The 22288-nt window shown below is 36.8% G+C and overlaps 2 protein-coding genes across 3 annotated transcripts in view; one reads left to right on the top strand and one right to left on the bottom strand.

Annotated features, from left to right (window-relative positions):
- The window catches only part of MCPH1 (microcephalin 1), a 122514-nt gene that overhangs the window by 15770 nt on the left and 84456 nt on the right, over positions 1-22288 (bottom strand). The window lies entirely within an intron of this gene.
- The window catches only part of ANGPT2 (angiopoietin 2), a 44030-nt gene continuing 40023 nt past the window's right edge, over positions 18282-22288 (top strand). For both annotated transcript variants that reach the window (XR_005627502.1, XM_039709598.1), the window contains exon 1: positions 18282-18885. Coding sequence is in view for 1 of the 2 variants with exons in the window: in XM_039709598.1 (XP_039565532.1) it covers positions 18601-18885 (285 nt within the window). In the remaining variant the exon portion in view is untranslated. The remainder of the gene's footprint in view (positions 18886-22288) is intronic.

Raw genomic sequence — 22288 nt, 5'->3', positions numbered from 1 at the left:
CTATATATTACAACATATGTGGTTTCTTTTCTAAATTTATCTAACCACAGAATTGGAAGTGCTGATTCACCCAGGCAGAAGCTCAAACTTAAAAGGACACTATAATAGGAGTTATAATTAGTCAAACAAATGCCATTTTGGATAAGTCCATGTGCACATTGTATCTTTGTGGAGGGCACTACCTCTTTGTCTTATAAACCAAAGGCTTCCAGCAAATGAAGCTAAACCACCAGTCAGCTGCTCGGGGTTGTGTTCTAGACAAATCTGTAATGCAGTAGAAAAAACATCCACTGTAAATGGCTAAAGCCAGTGGAGGATGCCGAAAACTTCTGATGAAAGAAATAACCACTACAATGTCTGCAACAACCTCCAAGGGCAGCATGAAAATAGAAATAGTGCAGTTAATCCTGGAAAAACCCTATGTTTGAGGAATGATCTCATCAAAAAGGAGAATGACTTGGCAGTGCTGTTGAGAAGAAGCCAGCAGCCCTACAGCAGTGGTGAGATGCTCTTGGGGAAAGCACACAACAGGAGATTGGATGGCAGTGTGCACTCACAGCCCAGAGAGCCAAACATCTGCATCAGAAGCTGCATCAGAAGCAGTGTGACCAGGAGGGCAAGGGAGGGGATTCTGCCCCTCTGCGCTGCCCTCTTGAGACCCCACCTGGAGTGTTGCATCCAGCTTTGAGGTTCTCAGCATAAGAAGGGCATGGGAACTCTTGGAGCAAGTCCAGAGGAGATCACAAAGGTGACCAGAGGGCTGGAGCGCCTCTCCTATGCAGACAGGCTGAGAGAGTTGGGATTGTTCAGCTTGGAAGACGAGAAAGCTCCTGGGAGACACTAGAACAGCCTTCCAGTACTTTAAAGAGGCTACAAGAGAGCTTGAGAGAGACTCTTTACAAGGTTATGTAGTGCCAGGACAAGCAGAACAACCTTAAGATGAAGACAGATATCTAATTTATCTTTAGATTAGCTATTAGGAAGAAATTCTTTACTATGAGGGTGGTGAGGCACTGAAACAGGTTGCGCAAAGCTGTGGATATATCCCTGGAAGTGTCCAAGGCCAGATTGGATGAGACTTTGAGCAGCCTGGTCTGGTAGAAGGTGTCCCTGTCTGTGGTGGAGGGGGTTGCAGCTTGATTATCTTTAAGACCTCTTCCAATTCAAACCATTTTATGATTCTATGAACCTCCAGGAAAAAAAAAAAAACGACAATCAAACAAATCCCAAACAAGAAACCAAAACCAACAAACAAACCCAAAGCAAAAAACCCAAGAAAAAATATTGTCTAGTTTTAACATCAGATGAACCACTATATGTCCTTCAGCATCTTCTACATGAGTAAGCAGCAACCAGTTCAATCCACATCACACAGAGAAGAATAATAATAATGGGATCACACTATGGTACTGCATCAAGGAGCACATCTTTAGTTTCATAAGTATGAGCTGAGCCAGACCAAAAACCCAATGGGATGGGACAAACAGATCTTTCAATTAATTTATGCCATTCCTATTTTACAGTTATTCTTCGAAGCCACAATCAACTCAGCTATGTAGTTCCACATAGTAAAGTTCTGTGCAAAATTTAATTAATGTTATCTACCTCCTTCATGTTAAACTAAATCCAGAACTTCAGTAATAGTACTCAATAAAATCTGTAGAGTTTGGCCTTGCTTTGTGTTGAAACTGCAGCCGTTTCAAGGCACTTACATACCTTGATTCATGCAGGAATCTCTGAGGCTAGGCAAAACTTTTTTTTTCATGTTTTTCAGTTTTAACATGATAGTGAGGACACCTTTAAACTAATTCTTAAATGTGTATTTCCTTTGATTTTAGAAAGTTAGTACGAAACAGAATTTCTATACTTTTTCCCTGGATTGTCCTAATATGTTCAAAATATATTAGTTTAAAAGATAGATACTAATTAATAGTTACTGTTAAAACAACCAACACAATTCCACCCCATTCAGACTACCCATAAAATTCCTGTCTCTTAGGCAAACATAGTGCTGTTAGACTTCTCTCTCTATAACAGATTTAAAAGTAGGCATGGCATGCAGCAAAGACTATTGAAGGTGAGCAGAATCAGGCTGCCTCATCTCCACAGGTAAAAGCCTCCCATGTGAACCACTGCCAGAATTTTCTGCTGGAAATGCATTTGATAAAGCCTCCAGGCCACAAATAAATCTGGTAGAATGAAATATGGGTAAAGTGTGACCTTTTGGTCCGACTGGGGAAAAAAAGGACAGAAATATTCTTCTGAAGATCAAAAGGTCCCTGGTGCAGACACTATCCTTTGTTTTGGATTTGGACAATGTATTGAAATACAAAGTCTGCTTTCATGTTCAGTGGAAAATAATGAAGAAATACTATCCTTGTAATAGTAATATACTGATGAGCAAAGTGAGGCTCTTTTTTGATTGCAGCCTCTGAGACCAACTTCAGGCAAATAATACTTTTTAAAAATTATGAATTTAGACCATCTTTTAAATACTTGTGATAAATATCATCAATACACAAGACATAAATCATTGTAAGAAAAACATGACAACGGAATTTCTTGTCTTTGAAAAAACCTCCAAGGTCTACAACAGAACCTCATCAACACAATAGAATGCAAAACAGTAAGAAAAAGTACATAAGTTTATTAATATATAAAAAACATATACTCACAAGCACAGCAAATCAAAATCATCATTGCAAAGTAAATCAGCTGATGATGGAATTTAGTTTGATGACTATCTTATGAATACATTTTAAAATTGATTTTTTTTGGATGTTTGTGTGGTTGGAGCAAAGGTGTGGGAGTTAGGAATCAAAGCAGACTATTAAAATGCTTATATCAGGGAAACTAAGACTAGCAGGACAAAATCTGGCACATATTCATGGAGTATTTTCTTCATATTAGCTGTTAATTACTTCAGCCTCCATTTTGGAGGACAGAATTCTGCAGTTAAGACTGTACCTTAGACACACTTATGAAAGTGCCTGAGAAGAGGAGCTATATCAGATAAAATGTACATTCTAAAGATCTCAGGAGATGTAATTGAGAAATACATTCAGAAAAATATCAGGTCTGTAGGCCGTGATCCTACCCTGTAGAGACACTCTGTTCAGTGTCATATTCTCTTCCAAGAACACGAACAGAGTCGCAGTACAACTTTTTGTTTATGACTAAATGAAGAAACAGCAAGGAATGTATTAAAATAAGGGAATTTTAATGAAATAAATAAAATTCATTTTTGCTGGAACCATTGCATGAACACTGTGTTTTCAGGGAGTCAGATTTGTAACTAATTTTATTGCCTGGATATAGTGTATTACAACTATAATAAACTAAAGCCAACAAGAGCATCTCAACAGCTCCACTAAAGCTGCCAGACCAGAGATTTTCCCTTCCCAACATAGCTATAAAGAGTCTCCACAAAGTTCCACCATATTTTGGCTTCTTCATCCACTCCATCTAGAACTACTGTTAAATAAACGATAATGTAATGATAAGAGCCCATAATTCAACACATTTTTCCTCTTATAAAGCAACAGTTCTTGATATACATAATTTTCTGTGCTATGTAGAAGTAGTTCTTTGCAAGTTCACCTTCTAAATAAATGGAATGTATTTTGGACTGACAGCATTTTAACTATTACAGATAAACACTGCATGTAAGCCTGATTTACTGTTATGCAATAAAATACACATAAACAAGTAAAATACACATAAACACTTTCCTGCTACCATAACAAATGTGAGGATCAAGTAAGACAAAGCAGGATTTCTGAAGCTTTAGCTGTATAACCCCTGTGGGGCTCCAATGGCTTAACCAAAAAAAAAATCATAATATACAGGAGCCAGGAGGTTTTCTAGCACATCCTGGTATCATGAAAGTTTCATTCTTCCATTTTATTCATATATGGAAGACAGAACTCCAATTTTCCTGTCACTACCATCCATACATGCAGTAGGTTTCACTCATAAAATACTGAACGTGTACAGAGAAATCTTTTTTACTGAAGGATAAAGATATTTAGATGGCAGTGACTAAAACAACCATGATATTTCTAGGCATTACGACAATATACATTACTTACAGTAGGAAAAGAATATTAAAGCTAAAAGCTGATTATTAGCATCAAGCAGTTTTGCAAAGTGTACGTGACCATCTGCCAGTGAGCTTGTAATGAATCATACAAACACAATCCAGTGCAACATCACCAGAAGAGAAAAGACAAAGGCACATAAACTTGACTATATTTTTTCTACTGTGGAAAAAAGATCAAAGTAAACCTTTGATTGTGTTTTCAAATGATAACACAGTTTCCCTAAGTGTTGATTTTCTAGAAGTGCAAGATTATAGTTCAGAGGATAATGTGAAAGCATGTGTAATGCATGCATAACATGCTACAATTGCAGCAAAGTAGAAATTTACCAAATCCACATCAATAGAGCAATAGAAACATCTGTTCTTCCTTGCAATTAATATTGGCCTAGGCCTGTTCCTATTACCTGTATACCAGTTTCAGCTTCTTTACTGCAGTCTTTGCTTGCTCTTCTGGTACTTTGTTATCCCCTTCTAAATTCATCCCAGTGTTTCTTTTCATTTAAGAATCATATCTTTTCAAGAAACTCAGAAAACAATCCCAAAGCAAACAAACAAAAACTGCAGTTTTGTTTTATGAAATGTAGTCTATGTTTATGTGCTGAGAAAATTCTGGACTGGAACAAGCTGTCAACAACCTTCTATTACCAAAAAATTCACATTCACTCATTTTTCATTTCCGTATTAATCCAAACTAGTCAAATGCAGAGAGGAAACTAGAGACATACATCTCAACTACAAGCAAAAGAACCAGTGAAAAGTTTTTGTGACTAAAGTGTACCAAGACAGAAAGATTATATTAGTCAGATATATGAGGCCATTGAACTATAAGCAAGGACCACAGAGTGGTAAAAAGGAATTACAGAACTATTTTTATCCTGGAAAATTAGCAATGTAGATAAAACAGAGCTGTTTTTAGGAGCTAATTAGCATGTTAAAGTTATTTGTAAGTCATTGCAGAACATAATCATGAGTTCCTAGATTATAGTCATGTGCATAGATTAGGCACATCAGCCAGAGAAGGCACAGAAGTAGGAGGGTATCCTTCCCAGCATGGGCTCCTGAGCAACAATCAGGCGCATTCATAAAGTCCAGCAGGTTTCTAGAACTGTTTTATCTTGGCTATTTTGTAACGTGTTCTATGTATATCTGAGTATACTACATTTTAAAAAACAAATTTTAGATAAAATTGGCCTTTTGACTCAGCAGTTCTTTGTGAACTAACATTTAAAGGACGTATTCCACAAAAAATGATGCTATGTCTTCCTCCTTCCAGTTTGAGCCAATTTCCCTGGTATGGAAGCAGGATGTACTTCAAGTTCTCATGTCTTCACTGGTAATAAAGGATAAAATTAGTGCCATGCTCAACAATCTATCTTTATTACATAAAAATAGTAATTTACATATGCATCCTGAATATGTAAAATTTCCTTTTGTGTCTGTTAGCAATGCATTGAACACAGAGATTATTCTGAGTTTCACAGATGTAACACAGACAAAGAAACAGCAGTGAAAGACTAGAATACTATAAAAGCAGCATGTAACTTAAAGAAAGTAATAGCCTGGTAGTACCTTTTTTAACCTGGGATGTAAAGTGAGATGCCAAGTAGATGATTTATGCTCTCTCTTGCAATATAGTTAATACTAAAACCGAAAGCATGACAAATGAAGGTAAATATTCTCAGGGTTCTTTCCATTAGACTGGCAGTTGAAATGCTTAAAAAATCCTCCACATGCATTATCTTGAACATTATAAAAGTTCTACCTGCAGCCACAGTAAGTTTTAGCAAGTGAAACCTTTATGTGACTGTGGATTGTATTGTAGACAGGAACCCAGTTCTAATTTACTTTGAAGTTCTCTACAGCACCCAAGGTATTGAGAGGACTTGCTTCTTATTAGGTACAATAAACACATACATGCCAATAAAAGGAGTTGGACAGTATTAGATTTATAAATACAAGAAAACAACACCTTGAAAGCAATGCCAAATAGGCAGATGTTATCAGTATTTACTTTCACATTCTGGAAATGTGAAAGGAAGGTCTTACAATGGGACTTTAGAATTTTCATTTCTGGGACTGCTAACAGAACCATTCAGAAACCAGGATTCTGGCTTTCAAAATCATACTAAAAAATATGGGTTTTATTTACTTGCTGTCTTCTACTGCCATTTTGCAGACAAACATTTTCCTGCTTCTGTAACCACGAGCAATAGAATTATTTCCCCTAAATTTAAGCTATCATTTCTTTCTTAATCTAATTAGTTCATAATCTAGGACATAACAGACCAAAAGGACACAGTAACATAATCACTGGCAACACTCAAAACCAAGGCAAGATTTATCTTTTACCCCAAAATTCTTGAGAAAATTTGTAACAGCTGCAGTTTACATTTCAAATACAACCTAAACTACTCATGCACAGAATACATTAAAAGACTCTTAGGCTCTTCCAAGCACATAGATCAGAGATACATTCTTACCTAAAGACGCAAACGGAGACATACTAGGATTTTTTTGAAGTCTAAGCCTACAATGAGAACCTCTGAAAATCTGTCATTCATTTATGAACATTAAATATTTCAAAGTTTTAACCACAAAACATTTTAAAGTACAGAATACATGGCTATTCCAGTTCAGAAACATTGTTAAAAGTCGACTCTAACAGCTGAGACCAGAGCAGAACATAAAAATTAAAAACAGAATAAGGATTTAGTAATCATTTATTCCTCTGGTTTTATTCTTCTGCCTGTAATTTTTATTTCTGCTGAGATATATTTGGCAGATGTCCCACAGAATGGGGGATGTCCAGTATTACACAGTCAAGTCTTATGTCTCATATGAAAAGCATATGGAGTATGGCTTTCTACATATTTTCATTGAAACCAGGCTGATTTTCAGATGCCTAGTAAACTGGAAAAATGACACAATGCATAAGTGGATAAAACCTTCATGTACAACAGATGCACTATCAGCTACAGTGTATTTGATGTCCACATACAGAGCAAACTGTTACCCAGTCCCAAACTGTCCTGAATTTCAACAATTAGTATTTAGTATCAGGATTCACAACTCTACCTTTATAGAAGAATATTAACTAGGAAAAAAAAAAAAAAAACCAAGAAGAAAAAGAAAAGGACACGATAAGAAATCCCCACTCCCTTATTTCTAGTTCTGAATACTTTAATTTCTGTTTCGTTTCTGTTCATTAAAATTACTTCATTCCACCAGCTGTGATATGGTGCAATACTTACTGCCATCTGCCAGTTCATTTTTTTGGAAACAGGTGCCTCCTTCTGACATGGAAGAGCCAGAAAAGAGCTGGAATTTGATGAACGAACATTTAATGAATTTATGAACATTGAGAAATCAATGAAAGGAAACAAAGTTTCATTTACTGTAAAGCCTGATTTGGACCAGCCACGAAAGCCAATATTTGAACTAGTGGTAACACTTCTTGAAAATGCTTCCAATTGTTTAACTAGTCCACAGAATGTTTGGTGAGAAATCTGTATATTTTAAAAAAATTCTCACTGTGTAAAGCTAATGCAAATGGCAACTGTGTGACGATTCACACATTCTGGTTTATTTTAAAAATACACTTGTATTTCAAATAAAGACAGTCTTGGCTACTGTTCATGTCATTAACAGTTTTAAAAGCCTCGGGCCATCCTCTGCAAGCAGGCACAGAGCATCTGCAAATTACAATAATGCAGAACAGACCCACATTTTGTTTACTTCAGCAGCTTCTGATCATTTTCCATGACAGATGTATCACAAAAAGAAAAGTCTTCTAAATGAGAAGCCCCAAGTTTGCATTTAAAGCATCACTTTTTTTTTTTTTTTTTAGTCCTTAAGGCTATCAGTTTATTGAAATAGCTATCTTAAAAGCATGTGTTATTTTTCTTTATTGGGTGTACTGTAGTCTAAAACTGTGGGCCAGCAGAGTTAGGTCAGAGCTAAGTGAGCACAGATTTTCTACCCCCATTGCAGAACCAGCAAGGTAAAAAACACAGGAATACAAAGGAGCCCACTTCACATCAAATAAATGTTCAAAAATAGAGGTTTTAAAAGTAGAGAAATTAAGCTATCGTAAGTTAATGAAGAGCAATCTGATTTTGATGTAAAATTTGTAGCTTTTTCAGATCATGATGTCCATTAAATGCATTTTAAAAACATTATTCACTGTAGATATTATGTTTAAATAAGTTTTCTATTAAAAGAAAATTGAAAGCAAAAGCAGCAAGAAAGCCATCAATAATTGAGAATAATTTGTCTGGTTGCAAACTTCTTAGCCAAGAAGGTTTTTGTGTGGGCAATAATAATCTATGAAGCACAGTTCCACTCTGATGCTTTTAGCAGTTGGAATAACTGTGTTCTTTTGCATGTCATTGACGGAATTAATAATATAAAATTAAGTTGTCCCAATATTGCAAAGAAATCTGAAACCATAACAATTTCTAATATTAAACCCACTGCTGCCTTATATTGGAATAATTGTGCTTAACAGTTTGCAGGCATTAATACTGCTTGTGCCTGATAGGTTTAATTTAATGTCTGTGAGAAAATGCAAGGATTATTTCAACTATATTAATTATATAATTTTATCATCTGAAGAGGGAAATTTTTTCCTAGAAGCAGTTTTCACATGGAGGTCCAACATAAACATTTTTGTTTCTTTCATCAAAGTGATGAGGTTTGATGAGAGAAATGAAGAGATGAAAAAGCTTATTAAATCACTTAATTCATACTGCTGCCAGCATGGGATTTTCCTTTACATTTTTCAGTGTTTTGCCATCTGCATTACTCATACAACAGGGATTCCATCGCTTCTCATGAGAGGCTTTTCTACAGTCTCATAGATCTTGGCTTCAGAAGATATATCTTTATACTCTGTATGAAATTAAAACAAATTTTAGGCCATGGCTCCCTACAGTTTCCCTGCTTGCTGTAGTTCTGCCTGGAATACTTCCCAGCTGGCTGAAAACTCAATCCATCCTTCCTCATCATGGGCTGTACTGGGGGTCCAGAACAGTCCCTGCTTAAACATTTCAACAGACATTTACCAAAGGTATAGTGCTCTTAGCCATGCAAAATATGCCTACAGTATAAAAGAATTATGTTTCCAGGGTGAACAATCTATTTAGACCCAATTTCTTATTGGCCTGGCTTTTTTTAATCAATTCACAGTCCAAGTGAATCCATTACTGAAAGACAAGAGCTGCAAAACAACACAGTTTGGAGACAACAGTCTGATAACGATAATAAAATAAAAAATACTGATAATATACCAACAACAGCACTTTAAGATGAGACAATGAAACACATCTGAAACCATGAATAACCATAACTTATTTCCATAAGTTTCATTACATTCATTTCACCTAATTTCTGGTGCTGTCATCTGAACTTGTTACCCAAGAGTCTCCTTGTGATGAACAGAGAGAAATTTCACTGACTCCACAAGTAAATATTGGTTGACCCAGTACATGCATTTAATCAAAGAAGGGTACCTTAACACCCTACACAAGGACACAATCTTTATTAATGCAAAAAGAAAATATTCTAAGCTGGCTGAGTTAGGAGACGTCATTTCAGGACATCATCTAGTAAATATCTGAACGTACGCTTCCTAAAAATGACACTCAAATGGGTGAATAGGCAAAGAAAAGCAGAAATTAGTAGAAGAACATCAGCTGATCACTAATTTGATGAACTAGAAATAAAGTTATTTATGTTCAAGAAAAATGTATTCAGTGGACATGGCAATTAGGGCTCAGGCCACAATGCTGAAACAGTAACAAATCAGAATGTATAATTTAAAACCAAAGATGAAGTTTTGTTAGTTATTTATAATAGAATTTGATCACAGATTTGACTGAAAATATTGACATAAAAATCAAGTAAGAGCATAAAAATACAAGCAAGATGTTCTATAATCAAGCTCAGCCTCCAGCTAATAAGCTAAGACTGAACAATTTGATTTTTAAATAAAAGTTAGTTTGGCTGTGGCTAGCCTGAATGTAGATGCATATTCAAACAATACAGACATCACCAATGTCATCTTCAAATTTCCTGTACATATATTTCTAGTGAGATGGATTAAAGATTTTTAAAGATTTGAATTTTCTGTGTAGGGAAATTACTGAAGTAATAATTCTGATTTAGATAAAAGTACAGTAAAAGGACTTTCCAACTGGTTTGTGTTGAGAAGAAAATATACCACTTTAAGGATAGGATACTTATAAGAGATTTGGTCTTGTCTACATATTCCACTGGAGATGGAGGATTATCTTTCCAGCAAAGGATTTATTTGGAGAGATAAAGAACAGAATATTACTCAGCCAATGAGGTACTTACGTTAATGTTTACAGATCAGTAAGTTGTACAGAGGCAAGGAGTCCAAACTCAAAGAAGCCCTAATCTTGGTACCTGTATGCAGCTAATCTTTGTGCTGTCCCATCATGGTTCTGATGCCTCATTAACCAGGGAGAAAAAAACCCCACTTTAATTCCTTCCTTTGCTTGTTACATCAGTAAAGCCAACAACAAAAAGAATGCCCAGTTTTCGTGGCAGAATCAGCAAGAGGGTGGGCAATGTTTTTGAGAACTATTACCGAACTATGTTTATTAGTGCTGAAAAAAAGAAAATATTTATCTTCATGGAGTGCAAAAATAGTTTGCTGTTGCTCTGTCCACTTCAAATTAGACATCCATAATACAGTTCAACAAATATGAATATATGAAAACATGCTGCGAATATTTTTCTTGCACTCTTCATAAAAAGGTTAGTGCATGTACTGTATTTTTTTCTTGAGGGAAACAGATGTCAGGAACTAGGTACCTTACTGTTGCCATAAATGTCCTCTCCCTCTCTGAAAGTGTTGTTTATTCCTCTTACACAGTTTTTCACTTCCTTTTCATTCCCTCTTTGACACCAGTTTATCTTTGAATTCAGATCTCAACTTGAACATGCTCTTCGGAAGTGTGACATGCTGTTATTATGAAATAAGTGTGCTATTACCAGATGAGAGAACCTTCCGCTAAGCTGACTGACTGCTTACAAGAGGAAGGATTGAAATCACAGGCACTGGGGTGATTTGTAAGGCTATCTTACTGTCAACTGCTTAGACTTTTAGAAATACATTCCTTTAAACAAACGGCATATGCATTTTTCTTAGGATGTCAGTAAGGCAGACTTCTCATTTTCCAAAAGCCTTCTGGATTCTTTCAGAGTCTGCTGCCTTTTCACATCAACATAATACAGAATTCACATAATATAACAAAAGTCAAAACCTTACATAAAGATTTTAGGTTTAAGTTGTCCAAATGTACAAAACTGTAATTTAAAAGACATTTTTCAAAGCATAGAAACAGTATATAAACATGCAGAGTAAGGACATCTGTTAAGTTTTTAACTTATAATTCAACAGTAAAGAGTAAATACACAAGTGCTATGGGAACAATTTTTCAAAACAGGTTTTAAAGGCTTTAGTACACATTAGCACACAAGTTATTCAGATTCAACCAATGATAACCTGTTTAAACAAGTGCTTTATGTTTTTCCCACTATGGGAGATAGACAGGGCACAGCACTTAACACTGTCAGATATTCAGCAGGGCAATTGTAAGATCCTTAACATTAGTTGTAATTTCCATGTTAGTTTTGAACCCGTGCTATTTAAGATGTAATTATACTTGCTACCAGCTAAAGTTTGTTGTCATCACATAACTCTGAAGAGAATAAGCACAGCCTTTGTGCACTATAGCCAAATGATATAAAAATGTTAAGGAGGAAGAACATGTAGCAACTATTCTTCATAATGCTAAGACTCACTTCCTACTTCTGTATGTGGATGACTCATCTTTCAAAGATTAAAATAACATTCATTATTAGAAAATGCTCGCAGTGAAAGACGCTACCATCTGTCCCACAAACAGGAACTTCATTAATGCACAGTAAGAGTCTTCTTAGATATGTGCCTATGTTATTTGTATAGGCTAGAGTTCAGTAGATACTTGTGAATTCTACTTTAGATGTCACTTAAAAATTTAGACTGAAAAAGGAAGTCACTATAAAAGTAATGAAGCAGCAGAAATTAAGAAGCATTTTGTATTTAACAAGGTTTTGCAGTATGGAAGTGATAATGACAGGAATTAAAAAAAACCCATTATTGTTATTACTCAGGATGTGGTATCATAAAGTCCGAAACTAAATTAACATGACCAATTATATTTTAGGTACAGTGGCATCAACAACATACTAAGCACATACATATATACAGATATAATTATGCTTATATAGATAATGTCTTTTAATGTTAATACAGTGTTACATTAAAAAAAGTGGAACACCAAAATTAGTCTGTAATTTGGAGATATGATCAAATTAAATATCTGATTATCTGAGAAAAGATAACATAAGTTTAACCCAAGACAGTCCAGGAGGGCCAATTCAGCCAGTGGCTACAAAGAAAGCAACGTTGACATATTGGCAGGAGAGGTGCTGAATTCAGATCTTCCAAATTCAAAGCAATTAAGCATATAATCTAATTTTGTGAAGCTCTGATGGTTGTCTAACCATCTATCCTTATGATAGCAAAGCTGAACATAATTTACTGAGGCAGAACTAATATAATAAGCTTCATAAGCAAGTCACATTTCAAATATTATGGAGAAGCCAGACAGATCGTGTTATGAAATTCAGTATGTTGATGATAGGGACCAAGATAGGGGTTTTAGACACATTAATGAAAGCACAGCATCAAGAAAGGGAGAGAATAAAACATCATAACATAAAGGAAACAAAACTTGCAGATTATAGATTTAAATGCATTGCAGGATGGTGGCAATGTCAATTGTTAAAGATAAAAAGGGGGAATGGAAGAATTTCCAAGGGAATACACAAAGTCTGGTTTTGGCTGCGTTATGCTTCCACTGGTGCTGTGACATCTAGGAAAAATACTGTGTACTGAAATGATGGATTGGATGTTACAAAGCAAGATGGGAAAGAACAGACTGAGTCACCAAGATAGAGTGGTAACTGAAATTTTCAGTGGATCAGATTATTGACCTCTTGTCCCTTCAGCAAAAGTACAATATGAGAACTATTGGGCAAATGCCCTCCCTTGTAAGGAAGGGCACTCAAAGGAGACGTGATGGAACGTCAGAGATGGAACATGAAGTCGATTATGAATTCACAAGATGTTACACCAGATGTTCTGAGTGATTAGAAATAAACTGCAGCTGAGAAAGTGAGTGGAATCCTGAGATTTTGTTCAAGAAGTCATGAGAGACTGGTGCAGAAGCTCAGATGGAATAAAAAAATATAATGAGCAAATGGTGGGGAAACTAGGAAAGATTGTTAAGATATAATCATTAATTTTAAAGTGCTAAAAATCTGAACTATGGGTCTGGATGAAAAGAAATTGTTTGGCTTATAGGAAAGCATAATAACCTATCACTCATTTCTGAAAAAGAGTGTAAGATCTAAAAACAGACAAGATTTTCATCAGCCTAAAAATCCAATAGGGTCCTAGATCCTGTTCCCTGTTTTTTAAGTTACAAGTTCATGAGTCTTGTCCTTGTTGACATTTGTTCCTGAGAAAAATGCTAAACTACTTACAGTGAAGGAAAATATTTTAAAGACAGCAAATGGAACTATCACAAATATTAAAGTCCCAGGAACCAAAGGTGGGAACTTAACATTGAGGAATGTAAATACCAGGAATATACAAAATACTTTATTAATTTATTCCATGCCTCAGATGATTTTTCATCTCAGATTTGATTTTGAAGTTACATTACAGCATTTTCATTTACATACGTAGAATGTAATATCCCTGAATATCCCTGTAAGAATGCAGCACCAAAACCTACTTGTCTTTAGTTTGCACATATTTTATGATTTTCCCTTCCTAAAATGAGTAAACTGCTGAAATGAGAACTTATCTACTAAATCAGCATCTTTAAAGTTTTAAAGTGGCAAAGTTTGTAGATAGCAGATTAAAGCTAAGTCAACATTTTCTTATATTTCTTAAGTTTATATGCTTCCTTTTCTATCAGAGATCTCACAAGATCTCTGTATCTGCCTGTCAAACAGAAGCTGTGCAGCTGTAAGCAAAATGGGAGTTGGAAAGATAATGTTAGTAGAATTCAGGCATCTCTGTCAGAGCAGCCTAGTCATCTGCTGCATGGAAGAAACCTTGGCTGAGTAAGGGAATTTACTGTTTCCCAGGAAAGGAAATTGCCTGCACACATCTGGCAAAATGTTCTAAATGTTTAGTTTTGACAAAATACACATCTCAGCTCTGCTTATAAGGTGAGTTCTGTAGAGTGGATATCTTCTTTCTAAAAAGGGAAAGATCTAATTTGTACTTTAAATATATCAATCCACTATTTGGTATTTTATGGCATATACTGTATACACTCAGCTCTAAAGCAAGCAGGAACTCACAGGCTGAAAGCTATATTTTAGTTTACAGAAAAAACGTATCATGAATGTAAATACAACACTCCGTATCGACAGCAGAAATGAAAGATGAAGAGAACAACAAACATGAAAGAAATACTGAGAGGATGTGACTAGCCTGAATTATAACTTTTTACTCAGTTTCTGACATTTATAAGACTCCATGCCAAATTATTTAACTTCCTCCCTACTTCAACATGTCTAACAAAGAAATGGTCGTTCTCATAACTGGCAGGGGACAGACCTTCTCAGTCATTCAGTTTTTAGAATAAGTCCTCCTTTCAAGCAGACTTGTTAAAATGCCTCTAAGGCTCAGTAAAAAGGCTGCATGCAGGCATCTTCCTTCCTCTTCCTCAGATTTCAAGGACAAAAATGATTTAACTTACTTACTTTTCACACCAGTTTTCTAAATTTAGCTGTTACTACTTTCTTTTCCCCTGAACTCTGACTGGCTTTGACTCTCTGGAGAGGCAGAGAAGACCACTTCCTCCTCCACAGCTGGGAAAGCTGCTCCCAAAAGGATAGAAAGGGTGAAGGATCACAATCTACTGCTCCAAAAGATGCACCAAATACGGCACTAAGCTGCAGCGAAGGGTTAAAGGGATGTGTATTTATTTCGTTGGCAAGGTGAACAATCACTAACTTTCCTGGACAGTGGGAAAGAGCACCTCATTAAAGCAATATGAGTCCATTGGACCTAGATGGAGAAACAGCAAAGCCCTTTCATGGTTACTTGGGTTGTGTTTCAGTTAGTGCCCCGACAGCCTGGGATTATCAATGAACGCTTGGGAAAAACTTTACCATGGTGAACCTCAGGGTGTTACTGCAAGACCTAGATGAGAAACTCAGTGAGCAGAAGCTAAGTGGTGGTGCCTGCTGCACTGGTAAGAGTCTTCCATTAGGAGTTTGTTGTCACTTCTCAAAATAATACCTGTGCTTTCCTTATCTTTTCCCTCAACTGCAGACAGCTGCCATAGCAACTGGCCATTTACTCATTTATTCATTCACAACAACAACAACAAAAAAAAAAACCAAGACACAAAATAGCCCAGCTTAAAATACAGTAAAAGGTGAACTTGTTTCTCTTTCCAGTATTCCTACAACCACAGTTCTCCCTAGTGGAGGTCCAAGATACAGCAAGGCTTTCTAGGCAGTCTCCAAATTCAGTTTTGCTCCTGGCCTCATTACAGCACAAGGGCCTCCCAGGGTCATGCTTTGGCCTTTCATAAAGGAAAACAGACTCCAGTTCAAACCTTTAGAGACACTCATCTCTCCTCCAAAACCCAGCAAAATTGAGCTGCCAGATTACAACCGTGCTGTGACTTATTAGGGTGGCATACAGATGGCAAGCTTTATAGCCATTCAAAAACTACTGATTTAATCAAGCCTCTCATGGAGATCCTGTCTAATGAACTCTCAGCAGATTCTCCCTCACATCTTGTCTTTATATGTGTTCAGTCCCTTGCGTAGAGTTCTAATAATTAAAAATAAAACTTCTAAAAGACTACACTGCTCAGTCTCATATTTTCATTTGATACGTAACTAAAGAATTAAAAAAATCCATGAAAATATAATCAGGAAAAGAAAGATTATCCTCCAGTTCTTCCTCATTAAGAGACAGATATTTCCAGGACTGGAGCAATCTAATTTTTAGCATTACTCTATTAACTATACACACGTGGTGGTGAAAGGAAGGATGACTAGTACGATATGGCCCTTAATTTTTTTGGGCTAGCTGTGCAAGGAAAACAGGGAACAGACCAACCTAAGGACAAGATGCAATGGGAAATTCTCATTTAAATTAGCAAATTAATTAAAGTATCCAAATAACAGAAAATAGGGAATTGGAATGTTTGGTTAGATAGAAATGCTTCACACAGGGTAGTGCATTAATCTAATGCTATTTTCTGTCTTCACTGGATAATAGTAGGTTGGTCAAGTATCTTGCAAAGACTTATTCACATGGAATTTAACATTCTTTCAAAGACTTCATTGAAAATTAGAAATCAGTGTACAACAAGTTTGAAACTTTGTTATCAATGCAAGTAGCTGTCACATTTACCTGCTTGACTATTGCAAGACAAAATTGAAGGGATGGAGAATGCATACTTCATATATCAAGCCCTCCAAATACATACATTTTGTTGCAAATAATCTTGACCGTTCCAAATATATTCCTCTGTTTCCTCTGGTTAGAAGGATGAACAGTGGCATATGAATACTCCACAGGAAAAAATCCAACAAATTGGTTTCACTCATCGCAGTCTAAATATAATCAGAATTTTTTTGGAATTCGTCAGAATTAATTCTAGAGATTTTCCTTTCCAGAGGTAACTATGTAAAGAAATATCAGCAGCTTCCAACAATCTAAGACATAAATTTTAGCTGCTACAATGACTTTTGACAACCCCTGAACACAACTTCCATGATATAAAAAAGTAAAGCCACATTAATACACTATATGAGATAAAGCAAGTTATGTAAGAGTCTGCCTTAAGAGATCCTGAGACATGCTGGGATTTTCCTTGAATATCAGAAACTTTGCTCAGTAATTCATGTTAGTTTGACTAGCATGGCATTCCCTTTGTTTATTTTAATGGGGAAAAAATCTATAGTTTCCAGATCCAGACCTAGCCAAAATCTCAGGCAGTTTGTCTTCAGGACTCAGTATCCTATCATGCTGGTTTCAAGAAGACAATTGCTTCTTACAGAGAGGTAAACTTTTCCAAAATTTCAGTGGAATGGACTCTTTCCCAGGGTCTGGTAAGGCTAGTAATTTTCCACTTTTTCAAAATGACTGATTATTGCAGAGACCATGGGAGATGGGAAGTAGTCCTATTTGCTCTTACGTATAAATTTCAAATACTTTATTAGAATTTCCCTCCCCTTTTATGGGTATTTCCCACTCCCAAGGGCACAAAATTGGGCTAGGCAGAGCTAACAGGGTAATTCCTATTCAGCCATGCCACTTCCTGAGCTATGCCTTACTGTCACTGCCTCTGGATGGGTTTTCCTCTTCCAGTCCTAGCTAACTTGTGCTTTCTACCTCTTTTATTAACATTAGCACTTCCAAAGTTAGCCATGTCATTAAAAAAAAAAAAAAAAAAAAAAAAAAAAAAGAAAAAAAAGGTGCCTTTAAAATAATAAATAAAAGGCTTGCAAATACTTAACTCTCGAAAGATGTGCCTAAAAATGTTCATCTCAGAGATTCAGTAAAATACAAGTTCTGTGTTCAACTGAAAACCTCTAATTACTGCCCCTCGTGTTCTCTTTGCAAGGACATACCCAAGCCTGCCTTTGTGTGCATGGGACAGTGCCTTTCTCCGTCATTCCACAATGTATTAAACACCAACTAAATTGCATCTTGGTTCAGAGCATTTTAAAGAAAATAAATGAAGAACAAACAAGCCCAGGGACATACGTGTGTGTGTGTGTGTGTGTGTGTGTGTGTGTGTGTGTGTGTGTGCTTCGCGGGGGTGGTCGATGGTAAAGAGCTTAAAAATGACTACCATCGCAAATAATTTACTAGCATAGTTGGAGGCTATCGGAGCTGATTGCTCTGTCTAGGAAACTCTTAATTAGAGCCGTGCTGCAGGAATTCGCAGGGGTCCTGCCGCTGCCGGCTCCTCCCTGGGGTTTCCTCTCGCCGCCCCGCTCCCGCCAGCCGCTGTGCGCTGCCCCCGGCCCAGGCGAGCCCGGGAGGGAGGAGCGGCCCGGCTCCACACGTGTGCCTGCTCTTTCCCAGCCCCGCTATAAGGCAGGCAGCGGGCGGCCGGGCGGGCTCGGCGGGAGCGGCGCAGGAAGGCAGCGGGCCAGGCGGGGCGGCCGCAGCTGCTTCCCGCGCTGACAGCTGCGGGCACGGCGGGAGCGGCCGCACCTCCGCGGCCCGCCCGGGGCACGCAGGCAAGCCCAGCCCTCGCCTGACGGCACATGGCAGCGGAGCGCTCGGCTGCGCCGCAGGTTAGCTAGGGCCGGGCTCTGGCCAGCGCATCCAGGCTCCCTAGGTCCGCCGAGTTACCGCAGGGACTAAAATGCAGCTGGCCGCCTGCTTCTTTCTGGGCTGCGGCATATTCTTAGCTTCGGGATACAACTCCTTCAGTAAGAGCATGGAGACGATAGGCAAGAAGCAGTACCAGGTTCAGCACGGGTCGTGCAGCTACACCTTCCTCCTGCCTGAGGCGGACAACTGCCGCTCCTCCGCTCCCTACGTGTCCAACGCGGTGCAAAGGGATGCACCTCTGGACTATGATGATTCAGTTCAAAGACTGCAGCTACTTGAGAACATCATGGAAAACAACACTCAGTGGCTAATGAAGGTAGGGTAATACAATTCTATCCGAAAAACTTAACATCCTGTTATCTCTTCAGTGTGATTTTTTTTTTTTTTTTTGAACAGTGCCTAAATTCACAGAGTGCATTGTCTAAGCTAAATTTCTGAATTGCCTTTCAATCAAAAAGTTGGTTTGCAGTCTGGGAACATAATATTAACTGGCAAGGAAGAGTGAACTGCACAGTTCTGCAGAGACTGTGCCTTAAAGTTTGTCATTACATTTGAGTTGCTTGGACAAATTACATACACAGATGGACTGTGGGCATGTCTGAAGTTTCTGACATGAGAGAAGCAGCTACTAATTTATAATTAACTGACAAGGGCTATTTTAGATCTATTTAAAGAATATAGAATGTACCTTAATCCGAGGCATGCCTGAGAAATGTTATCTGAAATGTGATTTCAAAACTTGAATGCAGAAATTAACCTATTAAACTCCACTGATAACTGTAGTTCCAGCAAAGGCTGCAAGTCAGACTTGCAGTGAAATCAGCCTTGTGAAGTGATAGAATTTCAAGAAAATTCATTAGTGGATATCCTTTGCATCCTGTAGCATTTTCAGTGAAATGTACAAGATTCAAGGGAAAAATAGCCTGGAAAAGGTGTTACAGATACCACAGAACTTCCCTTAATGCAGTACCATTGGAATTAAGGGAAAATTGACATGTTTATTGCCAAAGTGGCAACATTTGTACCTGAAAGAGCAGGAAAAAAAATTGCAGCATATATTTTTATTATTACTGGAGAATAAGTCTGATCACTGTTTCACATTTTTACAGAAATTAATTTGATTCAAAATGCTATGCAGTTCAACAGATTTTGATTTAAAAAAACTTTATTTCACTACTACCTGGAAAGGTGTTATAGTGTAGTCTAATTTCATAGTAAATTGATGAGCCTTTATAAAATGCCTGTCTTCTAAGCAAAAAAAATATTTTAAAGACTTGGCACTGTATTTCCAAATAAGTGTTCCAGTGATGCCATAATGATTTCTTCATAGTGAAAAAAATCTGTGTTGCGAATAGAGAGAATTCAGTTTTTTACAAAGAATGGCCATTTCATACAGAGTTACAAAATAATTTTGCATTAGGACACACTCCTCTCATCAGTTACAAAGTTACAGAACTCCTGCGATACAACCAATGAAACCTGTTGGCAAATTTGTGAGTGTTGAGCTTCCCATTCCAAAATAAACAGTAGAGGGTTTTCATCAACCTGGAAATGAGCCTTGAAGCTTAAATCCAAAATGCATACACTTGAAGGCTCCAGTGTGGAATTCTAAATCTTTCTTTAGAGGTTTAGGATGCTTAATTTAGAGACACAAATAATGTCAGTTGAGTAGTTTTTGTTTTTTCTTTTTTTAAACAGGCAAATTTACTTTCCTCCACTTACCTTTCTACTTATTAATTTACAATGCTCACTGTTGTAATGCTAAGACCACAATTAACAGCTGTGCAATGCAGGATGAAAAACACACAAAGGAGAACCGTCTAAGTTACCCAGCTGCAAAGCAATTTCCTAACATAAATAATAAATCACACAACACTTCAGTCTAAATACCACTTAAGTAGACAAACACAGTATCGTAAGTGGCATCAGGTAAACAGAAACCAGTAAGAATCCTTATTTAGTAAAAACTATGCTTTTTCCTGTCAGTCCCTGGGAACTCGGTGCCAAGAGGCATAGGGATAAGTATCACTAACCCATTCTTTGGGGGATCAAAAGATAGACTCTGATTTACAAGACAGAGAAATATTTCTTGTATTTGAGCAAAGGCTTCTAAATCAGATGCTTTAGAACAGCCTGTTGTTTTTTTTTTTTTTTCCTAGCTCTTCCACAGCTAAACATCCTGTAAAATATCTACTGTTTGCCTTTTTCACTATTTTAACACCTGCTCTCTATGTCATCTGTTTTGTTCACAAAGAGCCTCCAACAAAAAGTAGCTTTTCCTCAAATTTACTTTGCTAGAGACACCTGGTCTGCAAGTGAAGATAAAGAGCAAACAATAACCTTTAAAGTTGCTCACAGAGTTTACTTGCTGTTTTTTTTAAGGTCTCTAATACACATTCTTAGGTTCATATTTCAACCTCCCAAAATATAGTACAAGGTCAGTCAAGGTGGGGTGAAAAAAATTGTATTTGCTTATTTTTTTAGTGTATTGAAAGTGTAATACAAGATTGCTTTAAAAAATAACCTGACATTTGGCTTCTCAGCAATTGCACAAAAACCTTCATTGGGTCTTTCTCTTTAAAAGTTAGTTTTGTTCATTTAAGAGGCAGAACTTGTTTTGTTTTGAAGTTGTGTAAAATATACATTACAAACTTCTAGCATGAATTAACCTTTAAACATTGTCCCTGAAATATTGCACATCCCCAAACATTTTTACACACCTCCCCCTCTCCTGCCTTTAATCCATCAACTAAAGGAAACGTTCTGTTTCTGAATGAACACTGGGCTGTATGAATGGAACAGCATGGGAAGTGTGTGCTTCATCTGCTTAATGGACAAACACAATGGGAAGAAAATGAGTTGGATATGTCCAGGTTCTTTTCTGATCTGCTCCTGCATAGGAAACAAAAGACATTTTTTTTCTACAGTTACTACAAATTGCTTCTTCATGAAAACGCATCTTTTTTCAATCTGAACTTTAATAATGCATTATGCCACTACTGTATGTGCTAGACATAAAACTGAAGAATGTCTTTTGAAAAGCAGATTATGTTTAAGCATTCAGATGACAAGCTAGAACAAACCCCTATTCCACCTAATCCACGGTTTAGCAGTAAGCCAGTAAGTGATACTTCGAAGCAAAGGCCAAAATGCTAGATCAGCTGTGCTGCAATATACCTGAAATGAACTTTCCTCTTTGACTTTTCCTATCTTGGGATCAATTTGTATACTGAAGTGTAAGATTTTTTTCCAAATGTGTGTGTGAGCAAGGAGCATAATGCTCTCAATAATAAAATTTTTAGTTAACTGGAGACGATAGCAGGTTGGTATGCAAGTGAGATACAAGACTGGAAATTTTAAATATAAACATATATGTTGGCTATTGTACTTTGGAACTTTCAATATACAACACCAGTTTTTCAGATATTCCTAAAAAACAGGCAACCCTTAGGTTCAACAATTCAACTATTTCTATCTGAATAAATGGCAGATTTACCATTTGGATCACAGCACTTGTACTCAAGGAAATGCATTTTTTTCCCAGATATTAAGACACTGAAATAACTGAATGCTGACTTGAATTTGTTTCTTAATATATTGACTGGATCCTATGACTGCCCACAGCAATAGTGTAAAAGAAACAGGTCATATTTTCTTAGTCTTTCCTGTTACAAACAGCTGAAAACAGTGTATGATCAAATGGATGATCTGGAATATAG

The sequence above is a fragment of the Passer montanus genome, unplaced genomic scaffold (assembly GCF_014805655.1).
Source record: "Passer montanus isolate IOZ18808 unplaced genomic scaffold, ASM1480565v1 scaffold219, whole genome shotgun sequence".
Classification (NCBI taxonomy): domain Eukaryota; kingdom Metazoa; phylum Chordata; class Aves; order Passeriformes; family Passeridae; genus Passer; species Passer montanus.
Note: the sequence above shows the minus strand (reverse complement) of the source record. Positions and strands in the feature narration are given on the sequence as shown.